Raw genomic sequence first — 15,948 nt, 5'->3', positions numbered from 1 at the left:
GATTTGGTGCTTTCTCCTCACAATTGCAGCAGTGGCCCTAAGATCTGTCCCAGAGAAAACTAGTTTCCAATCTAATAAATAATAAAACAGAATTCAACAGATCTATTTTGCTCTTGATAGTGACAGTCTTTTATGGTGGAAATATCTTGCTCAGGCTTTCCCTCAAAGGCAATGACCCAGCAGAAGCTCCAGGAAGAAGGTAAAATGACTGAGGGACTCAGGTTTATAATCACCAACCTCTTCCCCAAGACCAATTCCCCCTAGCTATTTTTTTATAGTTGTTGATAGACATACATTTATTTATTTGTTTGTTTGTTTATTTATTTATATGCAGTGCTGAGAATCAAACTTAGTGCCTCATACATGCCAGGCAAGTGGGCTATCACTAAGCCCCAGCCCCAGCCCCTCCCCTTAGCTTTTTAAAAATTGTTTTTACTGTTTTACAGATAGAGCCCTAATATCCAGAGTATACAAAGAACTCAAAAAATTAAACAATAAGATAACAAATAACCCAATCAACAAATGGGCCAAAGACCTGAACAGACACTTCTCAGAGGACGACATACAATCAATCAATAAGTACATGAAAAAATGCTCACCATCTCTAGCAGTCAGAGAAATGCAAATCAAAACCACCCTAAGACACCATCTCACTCCAGTAAGATTGGCAGCCATTATGAAGTCAAACAACAAGTGCTAGAGAGGATGTGGGGAGAAGGAACTCTTGTACATTGCTGGTGGGACTGCAAATTGGTGCGGCCAATTTGGAAAGCAGTATGGAGATTCCTGGGAAAGCTGGGAATGGAACCACCATTTGACCCAGCTATTGCCCTTCTCGGACTATTCCCTGAAGACCTTAAAAGAGCATACTACAGGGATATGCCACATCAATGTTCATAGCAGCACAATTCACAATAGCTAGACTGTGGAACCAACCCAGATGCCCTTCAATAGATGAATGGATAAAATAAATGTGGCATTTATACACAATGGAGTATTACCCAGCACTAAAAAATGACAAAATCATGGAATTTGCAGGGAAATGGATGACATTAGAGCAAATTATGCTTAGTGAAGCTAGCCAATCCCTAAAAAACAAATGCCAAATGTCTTCTTTGATATAATGAGAGCAACTAAGAACAGAGCAGGGAGGAAGAGCAGGAGGAAAAGATTAACATTAAACAGAGACATGAGGTGGGAGGGAAAGGGAGAGAAAAGGGAAATTGCATGGAAATGGAAGGAGACCCTCATTATTATACAAAAATACATATAAGAGGTTGTAAGGGGAATGGGAAAAAAAAACAAGGGAAAGAATTAAATTACAACAGATGGGGTAGAGAGAGAAGATGGGAGGGGAGGGGAGGGGGATACCAGAGGATAGGAAAGGTAGCAGAATACAACAGTTACTAATATGGCATTATGTAAAAATGTGGATGTGTAACCGATGTGATTCTGCAATCTGTATTTGGGGTAAAAATGGGAGTTCATAACCCACTTGAATTGAATGTATGCAATATGATACTTCAAGAGTTTTGTAATGTTTTGAACAACCAATAAAATAAATAAACAAACAAACAAACAAACAAATAAATAAATAAATTGTTTTTACTGAGTTAGAGTCCTCTTGGAATGTTACATACTGGATATCTTTGGAAGATGTATAAACTCTCTAAGTTACAAGGGGACTCTACTATAATTTATCAAAAAGTATTTCAAGGTCTATGGTTAAATGAACTTAAAAAATCATTTTGACAGTTTTTTGTTTTCTTTTCTCCACAAAAACACAGAAACGGGTCTTAAACTACATATAAAAAAAAAGTTACATGTTATGAGGAATATGTTGTTTGGGAGATTGGGCAATGTAACTGCATTCCCAGTTTATCAAAAACCTCATTTTCTGGAGGGAAAATGTGGTTGAATTCTAGCATCTTCCTATTTCTCTTCTGAAAAATAGATCTAAATGATCTGCTGACTTTATAATATACCTAAAAGACAACTATTTTTATATAACATATGAATCCAGCAATAACAGTATTTGGGGTTTGTTTGGGGGAATTTTGTTTGTTTGTTTTCATAGTAGGGATTGGAACCCAGGGACACTAACCACTGAGCAACATCCCCAGTTCTTTTTACTATTATTATTTTTTTTTAATTTTTTTTTTTTTTTTTTTTTTTTTTGCGACAGGGTCCTGCTAAATTGCTGAGGCTGTCCTTGAACTTGTGATCCTCCTGTTTCAGACTCCCAAGTCACTGGGATTACAGGTATGCACCAGTGCCCAGCAATGCCCAGGAGTTGAATTCTTGCAGCCTGTCAAGAAGGTACCTTGCATGTGTGCATATGAGTAAGTGAACTGACAGGAACTGGCTCCAATCTGTAATACAACGGTATACGTGTTTTATTGTTGTTGTTGTTGTTGTTGTAGTTTTTAGATATACATGACAAAAGAGTGGATTTTGATATATTATACATACATGGAGTATAACTTCCCATTCTTGTGGTTGTACATGATGTGCAGTTACACTGCTTGTATATTCATATATGAACATAGGAAGTTATGTCTGATTCTACTGTCTTTCCTATTCCCATCCACTGTCCCTTCCTTTTATTCCCCTTTGTCTAATCCAATGAACTTCTATTCTCCCAGTCTCTTTATTGTGTGCTACCATCCACATAACAGAGAGAGCATTTGGCCTGTGGTTTTGGGGTACTGGCTTATTTCACTTAGCATAATAGTCTCTAGTTCCATCCATTTATGAGCAAATATCAGTAATTTCCTTCTTGTTTATGAACAAGAAAAAAAGTATTCCACTGGGTATATATGCCATATTTTCTCTATCCATTCATCTGTTGAAGGTCACCTAGGCTGCAATGTTATATACTGGACATCTTTGGAAGATGTATAAACTCTCTAAGATTTTAGAATTGAGCTACTATAAACATTGATGTAGCAAGGTATAGATGTTTTAATGGGCTTATAATTTCAGCAAACTCAAATGACAGGGTTAGCAGTTATCATAAATAAGTAAGATGGGTCATATGTAATACAATAATGGACAGTGAAGATTGTGACAAATTGGAGATAATATCTTTAAAGAAACAGGGGCCTAATGTTATCAGACATTTTTAATAAAAATAAAAAATCAAACATCTAACATTATGTTCACCAAGCCTGTAGCATGGCTTCAGTCTGGGACCTCCAGTTTGCACCCTCAGCTCTAATCAAACAAGAACGTTCCTCCTTACAAGGAACAGAAAAGAAGCTGGTAATGTAAACCAAGGCCAGACCTCTTTACATATTCATTACCAGTGCCAGCATTCGCCTGAACTTCTCCAGAAAATCCTAAGAAGAATATAAAAGTATGCATTGTTTCACATACATGTTTTTTCATTTTTCAAAAGCAAATAACATGCTTTATGGAAAAGAACAGTTTCTCTATAAAAGATTTCATCTTTCTCACTGATTTTGGAAGGAAATGAAGGCTAGGGATGCATATAAAATTTGAGGTCCCAGAAAAAAGAAAATTCACATAAAAGGGTTAGAAATCTGAAAAGCTCTGTTTTACACTTTATAGTCACTAAAGCAATTCAAAATAAAACTTTACATGACATCCTAAGTAGAGGCTTTGCAATGTAAGAACTGTTTGGGATAATTGCTCCAGGTTAGGTTAAACTCAGTGAAGGATCTCCTGGGTCCAGGAGGTTGCTAGAGCAAGTGGATTGGGTCAAATCCACTACAGCAGTGTGTAATGTGTCAGGAAATTCTCTATGGTAAGTCCCATCTCAGTCCAGAAATAAGATTTGGGCATATGGATTCAGAAGTGCTTAAATGTATTTTGCTGTGCTCACCTGAGAACAGTAGCACTGCTATGAAACCAGATATTCTGCATGTGATTTAGCCTGCTAAGACTATGTACAGTATGATTATGCCATCACAGAGTTACTAAAGGAGGAAAGAGATTGAAGGAGGGGGAATCACTGCTGAAAAGTCAATTCTACAAAGCAAAGTGCATAGTTTTTGAGAATACAGTCTGGAGAAGGGCAACTGACTGGAGTCTGCAAAAGTCAAAAACATCAAGATTCCTTATACCCTACAAATGTTATGTAGTACCATTGGTAGTTCAAGTTGGCAGTTGTAAGCATTTGAACCAGGTCTCAATTTCCTTTTCCCCAGTTGTGTGGCTTCCCCCTTTATTTGCCATACATAATCAGCACTCTTGGTGTTTACTGAATGTGTTTGAAATGAATAAAACTGTAAACAAATACCACAAAGGGAAGATACAGATGAAGAGAAACATTCTAGAAAGGATCTATAGCATATTATACTCAATTTTCTGTCTGTCCTGTATAACACATGTGTATGTATATGTATGAATATACTTAGGGAAAAAGTGCTGAAATTGAGTTTGCTTTATTGAACGTAGTATTAAATAACTCACCATAAAATCTATGTTATTGTCTTCATTCCTGAAATGTTCCATCAACTTCTCGAAGCGCTGTTTTTCTCCACAAACCTGAAACATACATTTTTGTTGCCATGTCACATTCTAAACACAAGCATTCCAAAATTAGATATGGAAATTTCAGCATTAATAATTACTTCCAGAATATCTTTGTTTTTCCTCTTCCTCTCTCACACTGTTTCTCTCTGAAGTTAGTTAATTCACAAATAGCCACCGGAAATAGGACTAAAAGCTGATCCTTGATTTCTTTTACATATTCTCTTGATATTTTAAAATTAATATCAAATGTGCTCTTAACTCATTGTTGTGTTTGCACACCCAACAATATTTTAAAATGCATTGAGAATCCAAGATCATAACTCATGGCAAAAAAAAAAAGTGTGTATGTATATGTGTATGAATGACAACAGCTTTCCTTTTACCAAATTACTTTTAAGGCAGACATACTAAAAGATTAAAATAATTTTTAAATTCTTTGAAAGCAACTCAAAATTTTCATGTCTAACTGTATCAAATAATTTTAGTGCATAAATCACAACACAAAAGTAAAGCAGACAATTTGGAAAGCTATATTAACCCACATAAGGTGAATATAGAAATTTGTGGAAATTCGTGAAGTAGTAATTCAGCCCCAAGGCCTGAAACATAAGCATTTAGCTCAAATTAATGCTTTCATTGAACAGGTGAAATAAACAGATAAAATAGTGGGAACCCCAGGGCTCCCAGGTATTTTCACATACATGGAAATAAATATTTAAATACATCAAGCTAAAACACAATGTCAAAGACTTTATTAAATACTAGTCCCAAAATAAAAAGATGAATTGCAATTCTGTCACTGTCCTTGGCTACCTTTTAAGTAGCAAAATTCTACACCTACTGCTTTATACATTCTACCTCCAAAAAAATATTTACCTGAACTATGGACCACATGCTGAATTAGTAGCATTTTGCAAATTAAATATAGATTTCACAAGCTAAGCTCCAAATTTTGATTCCATTTATGATCTTAGAGATAGCCAGGCAAGGCTAGTCCTGAGGAATTATTCTAAAATAGTATTTCATAATGCTACAACGCAGACATTTAATTCAGTCATGTTAAATTCCATGTGAATATACATATGTACTGATGAACAGAAAGTTCCATGAAGGCAGGACTTTTGTCTGTTTTATTTACTACTATATCTTCAACATTCAGATCAATGCTTAGCACATTGTAAGTACTCAATTATTTGTGAATTTCCCTGAATAGAAGATAAACAAGTAATTGTGTTAATACTTCACAAAAAGGTGACTTATTTACTACTAATCTCTATTATGTTTTAGAGTAAAGAGAGAACCATTGAACCACTATAGACAGGTGTCAAAAGTACATCTGTAGGGCTGGGGCTATAGCTCAGTGGTGGAGCACTTGCCTAGCATGTGTGAGGCACTGGGTTTGATCCTCAGTACCACATAAAAATAAAAAAATAAATAAATAAATAAAGGCATTCTGTCCATCTACAATTACCAAAAGCAAAAAATGTATTTATTTATTTTTAAATACATCTGTAGTGATAGCTCCTAGACCTAAACCCAACCCTGGGAATGAGAAGGAAACAGCCTCTAACCTGTGAGGGTCTTCTAGTCTTAAAGACCAAATTCTTCCAACAGAATAAGACCACAGTTTTACAGAATTCTGTTGATGACTCTCCATTTATTTATATCTGCCTTAATTAAAAATAGTTTCAAGAGGCAGAGGAACATTACATGAGCCCAGACAGGAGAAAGAAGAGTTGGTTTGGAAGGGAGAATTGACAGCCTTTGAAAAAATCTGCTTGTCCAGTTCCACTCTGAAGAGTCTGATTCAATAGTCCTGAGTGGGGGTGGGGTGACATGGACATGCATGATTTAAAAACACTATTACTTGTTTTGATGCTCCATGAAGGCCAAGGACCAGAAACCTAAGAGGACATCATGTTCTGCCCCTGCACTCAGCCAAACCCTCTAGCAAATATGTGGCAAATTCCTAGAAACAAAACATTTGTTGAATATAGTGAAGCACTCTAGGCCCTGCTCTCTATTCTGACATCAGTTACATCTACATCCAAAAGGACAAGCATCCTCACCTGCAAAGAGGGTCCAGTGGTTGAAAATTGCCAAGGGTTGGCAGAGAAAGGGTCAGAATCACAACCGCAACTTTATTTTAGCACACACCCCAACATAAGAACTTGAGGAGAATGACTGGCTTCAAGATGATAATGGCAAGAAAAAGAAAAGGAAGAAAGGCCCTCTTGGAGTGGGGGATAGACACCAGCTCTTTGAGAAGTAGACCATGATTAATGGTCTATTGAGCTTATTCACTCCTTTAGAAAAGGTAAGAGACACCCAGTGAACAATGACAACAGACACAATTGTTAGTAGAGCAAAGCCCTTCAAATCAAAGAATGGTAGAAAGCTGAAAAGTGTCTTGAATAATCTGATACCTTTGTCTTATGAATAAAACTAAGTCTCAGACAGATTAAATATCCCTAACCTGATGGATGGTCAACAGAGTGGCAAAACCAAGACGAGAATCAGTCCCCAATGCCCACTTAATGATCCCACTCCCACATAGCACAGAATGCTCAGATCAACATAGTCCATTAAAGAGGATAGTTCTACCCTTCCAGAATTACCTAAGAGACCAGGAAAAAATAAATAAACTTAAAAATCACAACCCTTGCATCACACACATAATACTTGACATATGTGCACCAGAATTTTCCACAAATTTCTAAATACAGCAGACTCCAGGGGTCCAAGCTGAGAGGTATTGAATGAGAATCTGCACAGATGGGATTAGGAACTCAGGCTTTTAAAAAGCCATGGTTTCTGGACAAACATTTAGGAACTAGTGACTTATACAATATTAGACTGACTTAGCCATTTTGACTACCAACTACAAGACCAGTTGAAAAATAGCTAGATAATTACCTTTCCAGTTTATTCAATTTCCAACTGATCAACACAAAAGAAACACACACTGCTACATCTGGGTATCACAGGAGTACAGCACTATGCAGCCACCTGGTCCCATTTCTGCCCTCATAGGCCCTCACCTCCATCTGTGTTGGAGGTTAAAGCTGCAAAGAAGGACAGTTGTAATAGGAAGGACCCACAGGGGTAGGCAGGACAGGAATTAGTACGCTGACCCTGAACAGGTAAAATTACTAACAGGATAACTCACAAATACTCAAGGATTGCATCCAAGGTATTAGAGTAAATAAATTTTAAATAACAGGGGAAAGTGTATGTGGGCAGTAACAAAACAAACTACACATAGCCAGTTAATAAAAAGAGATGACGTCAAATCAAAAATAAGCAACACCAGATTAATTTCATGATGGGTAAATATCTCCAAAATGATATTGGCTTGGTAGGCAGGACTGAAATAGACATTAAGAAGAGTTCCCACTCCATGTATTTCTTTACAAATCCCTCATTCTGTCAACAGACAAATTCATGCTGAGAACATGTGTGTCATGAAACAGAAATAGTTTTCATCTTCAAAAGGAAGAGATTTATATTTCTCTTTATAGTTACTATAAACTTAGTGAAAAATAATTCAAATACACAAAAGGACAGATTGCCAAGATAAGAATCCTTGGAAGAATCTGAGTGACTGCTCTCCTCTCTCAATGTACAAACCAGAACGACCCCTCCTATCAGATCCACCAAGCCTCTCTATGCAAAGGATAACTAACACTGCTTCATTTCCATTCCCAGATAATGGTCAGTCCTATTTTCTGACATTGCTCTTAGGAACAATCTGGGTTTCAGAGGCCCCCTTCATTTCTAAGGAAAGGAAGCATGCAAACCAGATTCACATTTGTTTCTATGGCTCTAACAATCATTAAACAAGTGTAGACTACAACCCCACAGGAAATGGGAAGATATGTTTGGGGAAGTTGGTAAAAGTTGTGTCCCACATCAAAGGAAAGTTGTCTTCATTCATACTGCTCACATCTGGACCCCCCCCCCACATGCTTGGTTAAAATGGAACCATTATGGTTGAACGAACATACCCATTCTCTCCTTTGAACTGGCCTTGTTTTAGAAAATTGGTGGGAATGAAGACACTCGTTTTCAGAATCTACACATGGGCCTTCATGAGAATATTCTCAAGGGCTTCATCAAAATGAAATCAAAATGAAGCCAGGAGCACATTTGCACATACTTTACTGCACTTTACGTATTACTACATGTAGCTTCCATCTGCGAACAAAGGCTCAACAATATAGGAGGAGAAAACTGAAATAAAATCGTCAGACTTCTACAGCTGAAATTTGTCATTCCTGACTTTTAAATTCTCTGTATCTCTCATGACCCTATCAGCTCTACCATCAATTTCCTATGCCCATAACAAGAGCCACTGGAGTAGGTGGGGTGGAGAGCCAATTTAAGAACTATAGTGACACCCAGCAGAGCCAAGCAGACTAGAAAGGTGCCCCTTTTTGGACTGCACACCTCTTTCAGAATTTAGTGTTCCAATAGTAACACATTCCAATAGTAACAGGTAGGCCTACCAGAACTTCAGTAAACCAGCAGGCAAATAAAAGTCTATGCACTGGAAAAGCATGTGTTCAACTGTAAACTAAGAGGCAGCTTCATTGCAAATCACTTATGTACCAGTTTCATGTGAACAAATTGACCAACCTGGACTAACACTGTGTAGAATGGAAATGTGTAGGCTCCGGTCCTGCCCATCCCCAGCACAACTGCCCCCTTTAAGCTCTAATGCTATTGGTGTGAGGGGTGAGGACAGCAGAATGGGACTATGTGGCATATTATATGGGATCATAAAACACAGATTTCAAGTCAAAGTTCTGCAACTCTTCTTTTTTTTTTTTTTTTAAAGAGAGAGTGAGAGAGGAGAGAGAGAGAGAGAGAATTTTTAATATTTATTTTTTAGTTCTCGGCGGACACAACATCTTCGTTGGTATGTGGTGCTGAGGATCGAACCCAGGCCGCACGCATGCCAGGGGAGCGCGCTACCGCCTGAGCCACATTCCCAGCCCTCTGCAACTCTTCTGCTGTTAACTTGGACCACTCTGTGAACATCTCTGGACTTCATTTTCATATAGGCTGAGACATGGTAATTCTAAGTTGCCCACTGGCCTCAAATTTAAAACCCTCCTGCTTCCGCCTCCCAAGTAGCTGGATTATATGAGTATAGCACCACACCAGGCTCCATCCACATTCATTATCTTGAGAATCTAAGATTATATTGCCAATTTTCCACCTATGCTTTAAGAAGCCATAAGTGTCACAGAGGAATTAAGGGTAAAGAAGCTGTAAAGTGTTTACAGAGCTTCAATGGACTCCAAAAGTCAAAGGCATAGCCAGGAGGGGAAATCCCCAATAAGAAAGACTCTTGAGACGTCCCCTCCCACCTAGCTACATTTGACTAATTCTACTGAGTTGCCTGGTAAGATTTCTTGGGTCAGATGATTTTTTTTTTTTAATCTCATTCAATATTTTGAAGCTCTAACATTCTAATCTAGCATACCAATATAACATGATATTCCCCAACTGACCACCATGGAAATTCCACACAACACAAATTCAGAGGGATGGACTGGGTTGTGCAGACCATCAGTACCAGGCTATAAGGGCCGAACCACTGCTATCTCAGCTTGGCTGGTTCAAGCCTGCTTGCGAAGCTGATAAATCCTGCACTGCCCAGATGAAATAGGCCTCTCCCTCAAAAAGCAAGATACATTTTCACTTAAACAAGAACTGAAGGAAAAGTACAACTCCTGCCAAAAAAAACAACTCAAGTATGTTCTCCAACATCTGTGAAATGCATTTCAGAACAGTATCCCAATGTATTTGGATAGACCCAGGGTCCTGGATGCAAAGGAGACTGTGGTTAAAAGTGTCTCTGGGGTGGGCAGAGGTTAGTAGATGATTTCCCTAAAGGCTCAGAGCAGAGAGAAGATGGCTTTACAAAAGCTTTGTAATAAAGAGTATTATCTTGCCAACCAGATGTTGAAATTAATAGACTCCTTCAGCCACCCCTGTGTCCTTCAGGGTCAGTGGCTGTCTCTGGCTTCCCCAGCAACAGCTCCCAGGGCAAGCCAAGTCTGCAGGAAGAGTAAGGCCCGACTTTAAGGAGGGGGCAATAAATGCTTCGGGGTTAGTTATATAAAAATTAAAGGCCCCTTGCTTAAGTGTTCCCTTCTTACGCTGTCGCCTGGCGCCTGCCTCAATACTTTCTTTTTCTCTCTTCACAATAGGCCCCTGTGAGCCAAGGGGCTCCCTGCAGAAAGGCACACTTTTAGAGGCACACACTGTTATGACTGATTAGACTACCCTTCTCGGGGCCTGCCTGAGAACAAAAGTTCCATTTTCTTCCCAGGGCCTCATGAAGTAAACAATATTGCATCATTAGTCCTAGGTGAAAGCATCTTTTACCTTCAGTTGCAAGCACCTACAGTCTGAGGATTACTGATGCCATAATGGCCTGACAAAATGACTTTTCTGGGACATTCTATGGTTATTGGGGTCTTTTACATCATACACAGACACCTAATGGCTGCCGTGACAGAAGCAGACCACTGGACCTGCTGCTGGCTCTCAAGTCTCTTTGGGATTAAAAGGCGGAAATGTTGATCTAACTAAAATGCTCTAAAACTAAACAACTTTATTTCATTCCAGTGGGGGGGGGGTGAAAACTAAGCAACTGAATATATTCTGCAATCCAATCAACCCTCTCTCTTTATAAATTAATATAACATCTATATCCAAGTTAGCCAGGGGCGCTTCTGATTATGAGCCGAAGGTTTCATCTGAATAATGCTAAAAACCCCTGTGAAAACTTCATTTTTCCAGATGATTCCAAACATCCAGATGTTTGGCAACAGGCACACAAAGCATCCAGATGATTATCTTACTTTCTATGCATGTATCTTGCTGTACTGAATAAAGAATCCTGACACAGAAGCAAATGGATAGTAAATCCCCAAAGGACCATGCGTTAACATACCACAGTTTAAATAAGAAATGTATCTTTTACCACTTCCCTAACCAAAGATGACCTTCATTGAATTCTAGAGCATAAGGATCCACAACACAGTATTTTATAAATGATTTCTTTTTGGAAATAGTCCTAACGTCCAACTTGAATCTCTCTAGCAAGATTCACATCCCCTGGTCATTAGAAAGGATACACAGAGATTCTTTCAAGGCTACCTGGGACCATTAATTTTGTGTTGGCTTGCCTGAGCTAAGGAATGCCCAGACAATTGGTAAGATAATGTCTCTGGCCATGCCTGTGAGGATGTTTCATAAAAGACGAGCATTTGAGTGAGTAGACTGAGTAAAGAAATCTGCCCTCACCAATGTTGTGGGCTAATTCAATCCATTGGGGTACCATGAGAATCTGGAGGAAAAGTGGATTGTCTTTCTCCTTAAGCTGGGACATGCATCTTTCTCTGCTTCCTCTTGGTCCTTCAGACTCCAAGATTTATAGCACTGGCCCCCCTGTTTCTCAGGTCTTCAGACTTGGGTTGAATTATACCCCTGTCTTTCCTGAGCCTGCAGACTGCAGATAGTGTATTATAGGAATTCTCAGTTTCCATAATTAGGTGTACTAATTTCCATAAGTCTCCTTTTAAATCCATTAAATCCATTTAAAATCCATTAACACCTATTGATGTCCTATTGCTCCTCTTTCTCTAGAGAACCTTAATATTCTTCTATTTCTACCAGAAGACCAAAATACTTCCAGTTCTTCAAGAAAGACTAATATTTAAATAGCTACCTGAAGATGCAGGCCTTCTGCCATCTCTAGGGTGACTCACCAGCCAGAACCTTCAAAAGTGTAAGGCAGCCTAACACTGCCTTTTGTTGTTGTTGTTGTTGTTGTTGTTGTTATTGTTGTTACATTTGTGAGCTACATTTTACTTCTTTTGATTTATTTTTTTGTTAAATCCTTTACTTTCATTCATTTATGTTTATCGCTTCATCCTGTAAGCATAACCAATTAGGTCAAGCAGGGAGGCACAATGACACATCTTTAGTGGTTATCACATGGCCTCTAAACCACAGCAATGGCATTGGTTGCAGCTGATTAAAGCCTACAGCACTTTCACCACGGACCTTGGAACCCATTTGGGAGGCAGCTGTCAGATCATGCTCTCCACAGGGCTGCATTCCAACAAATCAAGTTAACCCATTTGTCCCATCATCTACACAACAAATAATTACATGCATAAGAATGTAACTATACTGCAATATAATTATAATGATATTAATATAGTAATGTATAAGTTCTAGTTTGTGATTTCCAACCCATTTTAGTGTATTCCTGTAAATTTTATTGAAATATTCACAGAATTGAAAACTTGGGACTTCATGGGTTAAATAAAAAATGGTGAATCATGAATTCAAAACCCATGAAGACAATAACTCATTATTTGACAGATCAAAGACCTCAGGAAAACTATAGGCAAATGCCTTAAGTTTGTCTACCACTTGCTTCTATCTCTCACTTCACATCTCCTTTCTCTCGTATCTTCTCCAAACTCACCCTAAAACCTATTCTGGGTCTCAATTGGGAGGAATTTGCACTTAACCAACTAGAAGGCCCTGGGTTCAATATTTAAACTGCCCCAGGCAAAAAGTTACCTATGGAAAAAAATTAAAAATCATAACACCCATACTACAAAGCAAAAAAAAAAAAAAAGTGAGGAGTGGGGGGCAAATCTCAGAGCCCAAAAGCTTCACTACTACTAGATTGGAACATAGCCTCTTTATTTCTACAAAGATGATGAATTCCTAAAACAAACGCAAATAAATGGATATCTAAAAGCAAAATAATTCAAGAATCAACCATACCATATAAAGAACTCCTAAACCTGTCATCTCTTCATACAGATCAAGGCACATCACACAGACAGGGGGACTTCCTTATACAGAAAGGGGCCTCCACCACTTTACAAAGTACAGGGTGGGGGGCGGGGAAGACTTCCCTTCCGTTCTTTTGTTTAACAAAACCAAGTATAATCCCTAAACTTCACCAGGTTGGACAATAGCAATCCTAAAAGTTCTCTGGTTATATTTGGGAGTTGCCCACACTTGTCACATGGTCACAATGTGGACTCATTGCGGGACTAGACATCCTCTCCCAAAGCCAAGAGAATGTTAGAATCCAGGCAAGAATGGGAGAAGCACAGAAACAGTTCTCCCCGACCTGGGAGAGAAATTTAGTATAAGCATTCTCCAAAGTTCAGGGAATGGGACTCAATGAATCCACAAGTAAACAGACTTGTCCTGGGATACCTGACATGCTCTGATATTAATCAAGAACAAATAAGTGAGGAACAAAAGCAGTATTATCTTTTACCCACACACTAAACATGTCCTTGACACCTACCACATAGAAAACACTACTTACTAGTTTTACACCTATTCCTGGAAACTACTTCAAAATGGAAAATTCAGTGTTTTTCTTGGTGGTGTACCAGTAAATCTGGGATACCACATGTGTTGCTGGTATGTTTATTGGTGGAAAAGGAGCCCTCATATCCCACAGTCAAAACCAAACTGCCAAAAACAAAGCAAAGCCTATAGCTCATGTTACCATGATTGGCCATTTCCACCCTCCAGTGACGCAGAGCTAAGGGGGAGATTCTGTCAGAGCGCGACTGCATGATGAAGGGGCCTGACAGTGATTGTTGGACCATAATCAGGAACCACTGGGCCATTTTCTTCTACTGAGTGTGTTTCAATTATGAATGAAAACTAAGTATGACCATATATCCTTGGCACAGTGATATACAAAATGAAAGAGTTGGGCAGGAGCCACAAGCACTACTGTGGTAAAGGAATAAAGGATGAACATTGAACTACAGTGTGCAGAAAAGAGTTCATGATGTGACAGGGAACTGAGAAAGAAAAGCTTAAATAATGACTCAAAAACGGAGTCTCTGAAAAACTACACAAACCAGGAATGCTTCCAGAGGCAGACCCTCACTAATGGCAAATACCAACAGCATGACCAGCATACTTTTCTGGCTAGGGAAGCAATGAAGTTGTTAGACATGCTATAGGGTGTTTTTTTGTTTGTTTGTTTGTTTGTTTGTTTTCCAGATACTGATAAAACCATCTTGAAGGGGGTCAAAAGGGAACTTGGGACTAATGTCAATGATACAGGCTGCTATACTTCAGACGTTGAATGTGCCTCCAAAGGCCCATGTGTTAAAGGCTTGGTCCCCAGGGTGGCACTATGGGAGATGGTACTATGGAACGTTAGGAAGTGGGTCCTAGTGGGAGGGAAGTCCTTAGTTCATTGGAGCTTGCCCTGGAAGGGGATTGTGGGACTCTGCCCCATTCCTTTCTTTGTCTTTTCTTCCTGGCCCGTCATGTAAACAGTTTGCTCCACTGTGCATTCCTACTATGATGTGCTGTCCTCACCAGAGTCCCAAAGTAAAGGGGTCATCTGATCTTGGACTAGAATTTCCAGAACCATGAGCAAAAGTAAATCTTTTCTCTTTGTAAGTTAATTGACTCAGTTATTTTGCTATAGCAACAGAAAGCTTATTAATAAACTTTCTAAAATAACAGCAATCTAAAATCTTGTTAGTATTGCCATCTGGCCTTGGTCATGTGAGTTTTTGTTCTTGTTTGTAAATGAAGACACCAGCCATTTTTATTGTTATCTGCAGTCAAAGAAGCACTTAATTTCTCTTAGATGGAACTATATGAATACATACACACATGTGTTATGCACACAGGCATTTATAGAGACAATATTAAATAGACTTATAAAATTCTGAAATTGGAAGGGATGTTAAGAACCATTTGACGAACTTCTCACCTAAAGCCAGAATGTGCACCACAAGATGCCAGACCCAGTATCCCTCAACTTCTTGGCCATCCCTTTGTGCATACAGGTCTCTTCCAAGCATCTCTGCAGCCCATTCTAGCTTTGTCTCATTACTGTTCTCTTTCTAGAATAGACTCCCTGGGGAAGAGTTCACTTCTTCGGTTACAATCCTCTTCTATCTGAATTATGCGCTCACCCCTCAATCACCTCCGATTAAGCCTGTTCTCTCACTTATCTTCAGTGCACAACTAAGAATTTGACCTTGGGCATTTTACCAGTTATAAGCAATCAAATTTAATAAAAAACAAATTTTATTTTCTTAAAAAAAAAAAAAGTACTTCCCAGACTATTTATCTATCATGGTTGGGCTACTTTCTTCTTAACCTAATATATAATATTTGAATAGATTCTCCTTATATATATGTCCATCCCCCTATTCAGTGGATCATCCTATTACCTGTGGACTCTTCTTCAAATTCCTGTCTTCATATCCTTTGTCATGGGCATGAGCTTGGTCCAAATTTGCCCAATTTGACAACTGAACCACCTATCTTTGAACTCCAGCATCTCTCCCCTCAAAGGAATTTTATGCGGAACCACAATCCTTACAAAGATTTATCTGAATTACATAAAAA

The 15,948-nt window shown here is 38.6% G+C and overlaps 1 protein-coding gene across 10 annotated transcripts in view; it reads right to left on the bottom strand.

Moving 5' to 3' along the window:
- The window catches only part of FMNL2 (formin like 2), a 303,439-nt gene that overhangs the window by 37,957 nt on the left and 249,534 nt on the right, over positions 1–15,948 (bottom strand). For all 10 annotated transcript variants that reach the window (XM_081261219.1, XM_081261221.1, XM_081261223.1 and 7 more), the window contains exon 10: positions 4,438–4,512. In XM_081261219.1, coding sequence (XP_081117345.1) covers positions 4,438–4,512 — 75 coding nt within the window. The remainder of the gene's footprint in view (positions 1–4,437; positions 4,513–15,948) is intronic.

This window comes from Spermophilus citellus (assembly GCF_964194105.1).
Source record: "Spermophilus citellus genome assembly, chromosome: 11".
NCBI lineage: Eukaryota > Metazoa > Chordata > Mammalia > Rodentia > Sciuridae > Spermophilus > Spermophilus citellus.
This window is presented reverse-complemented; position numbering and strand designations above follow the sequence as displayed.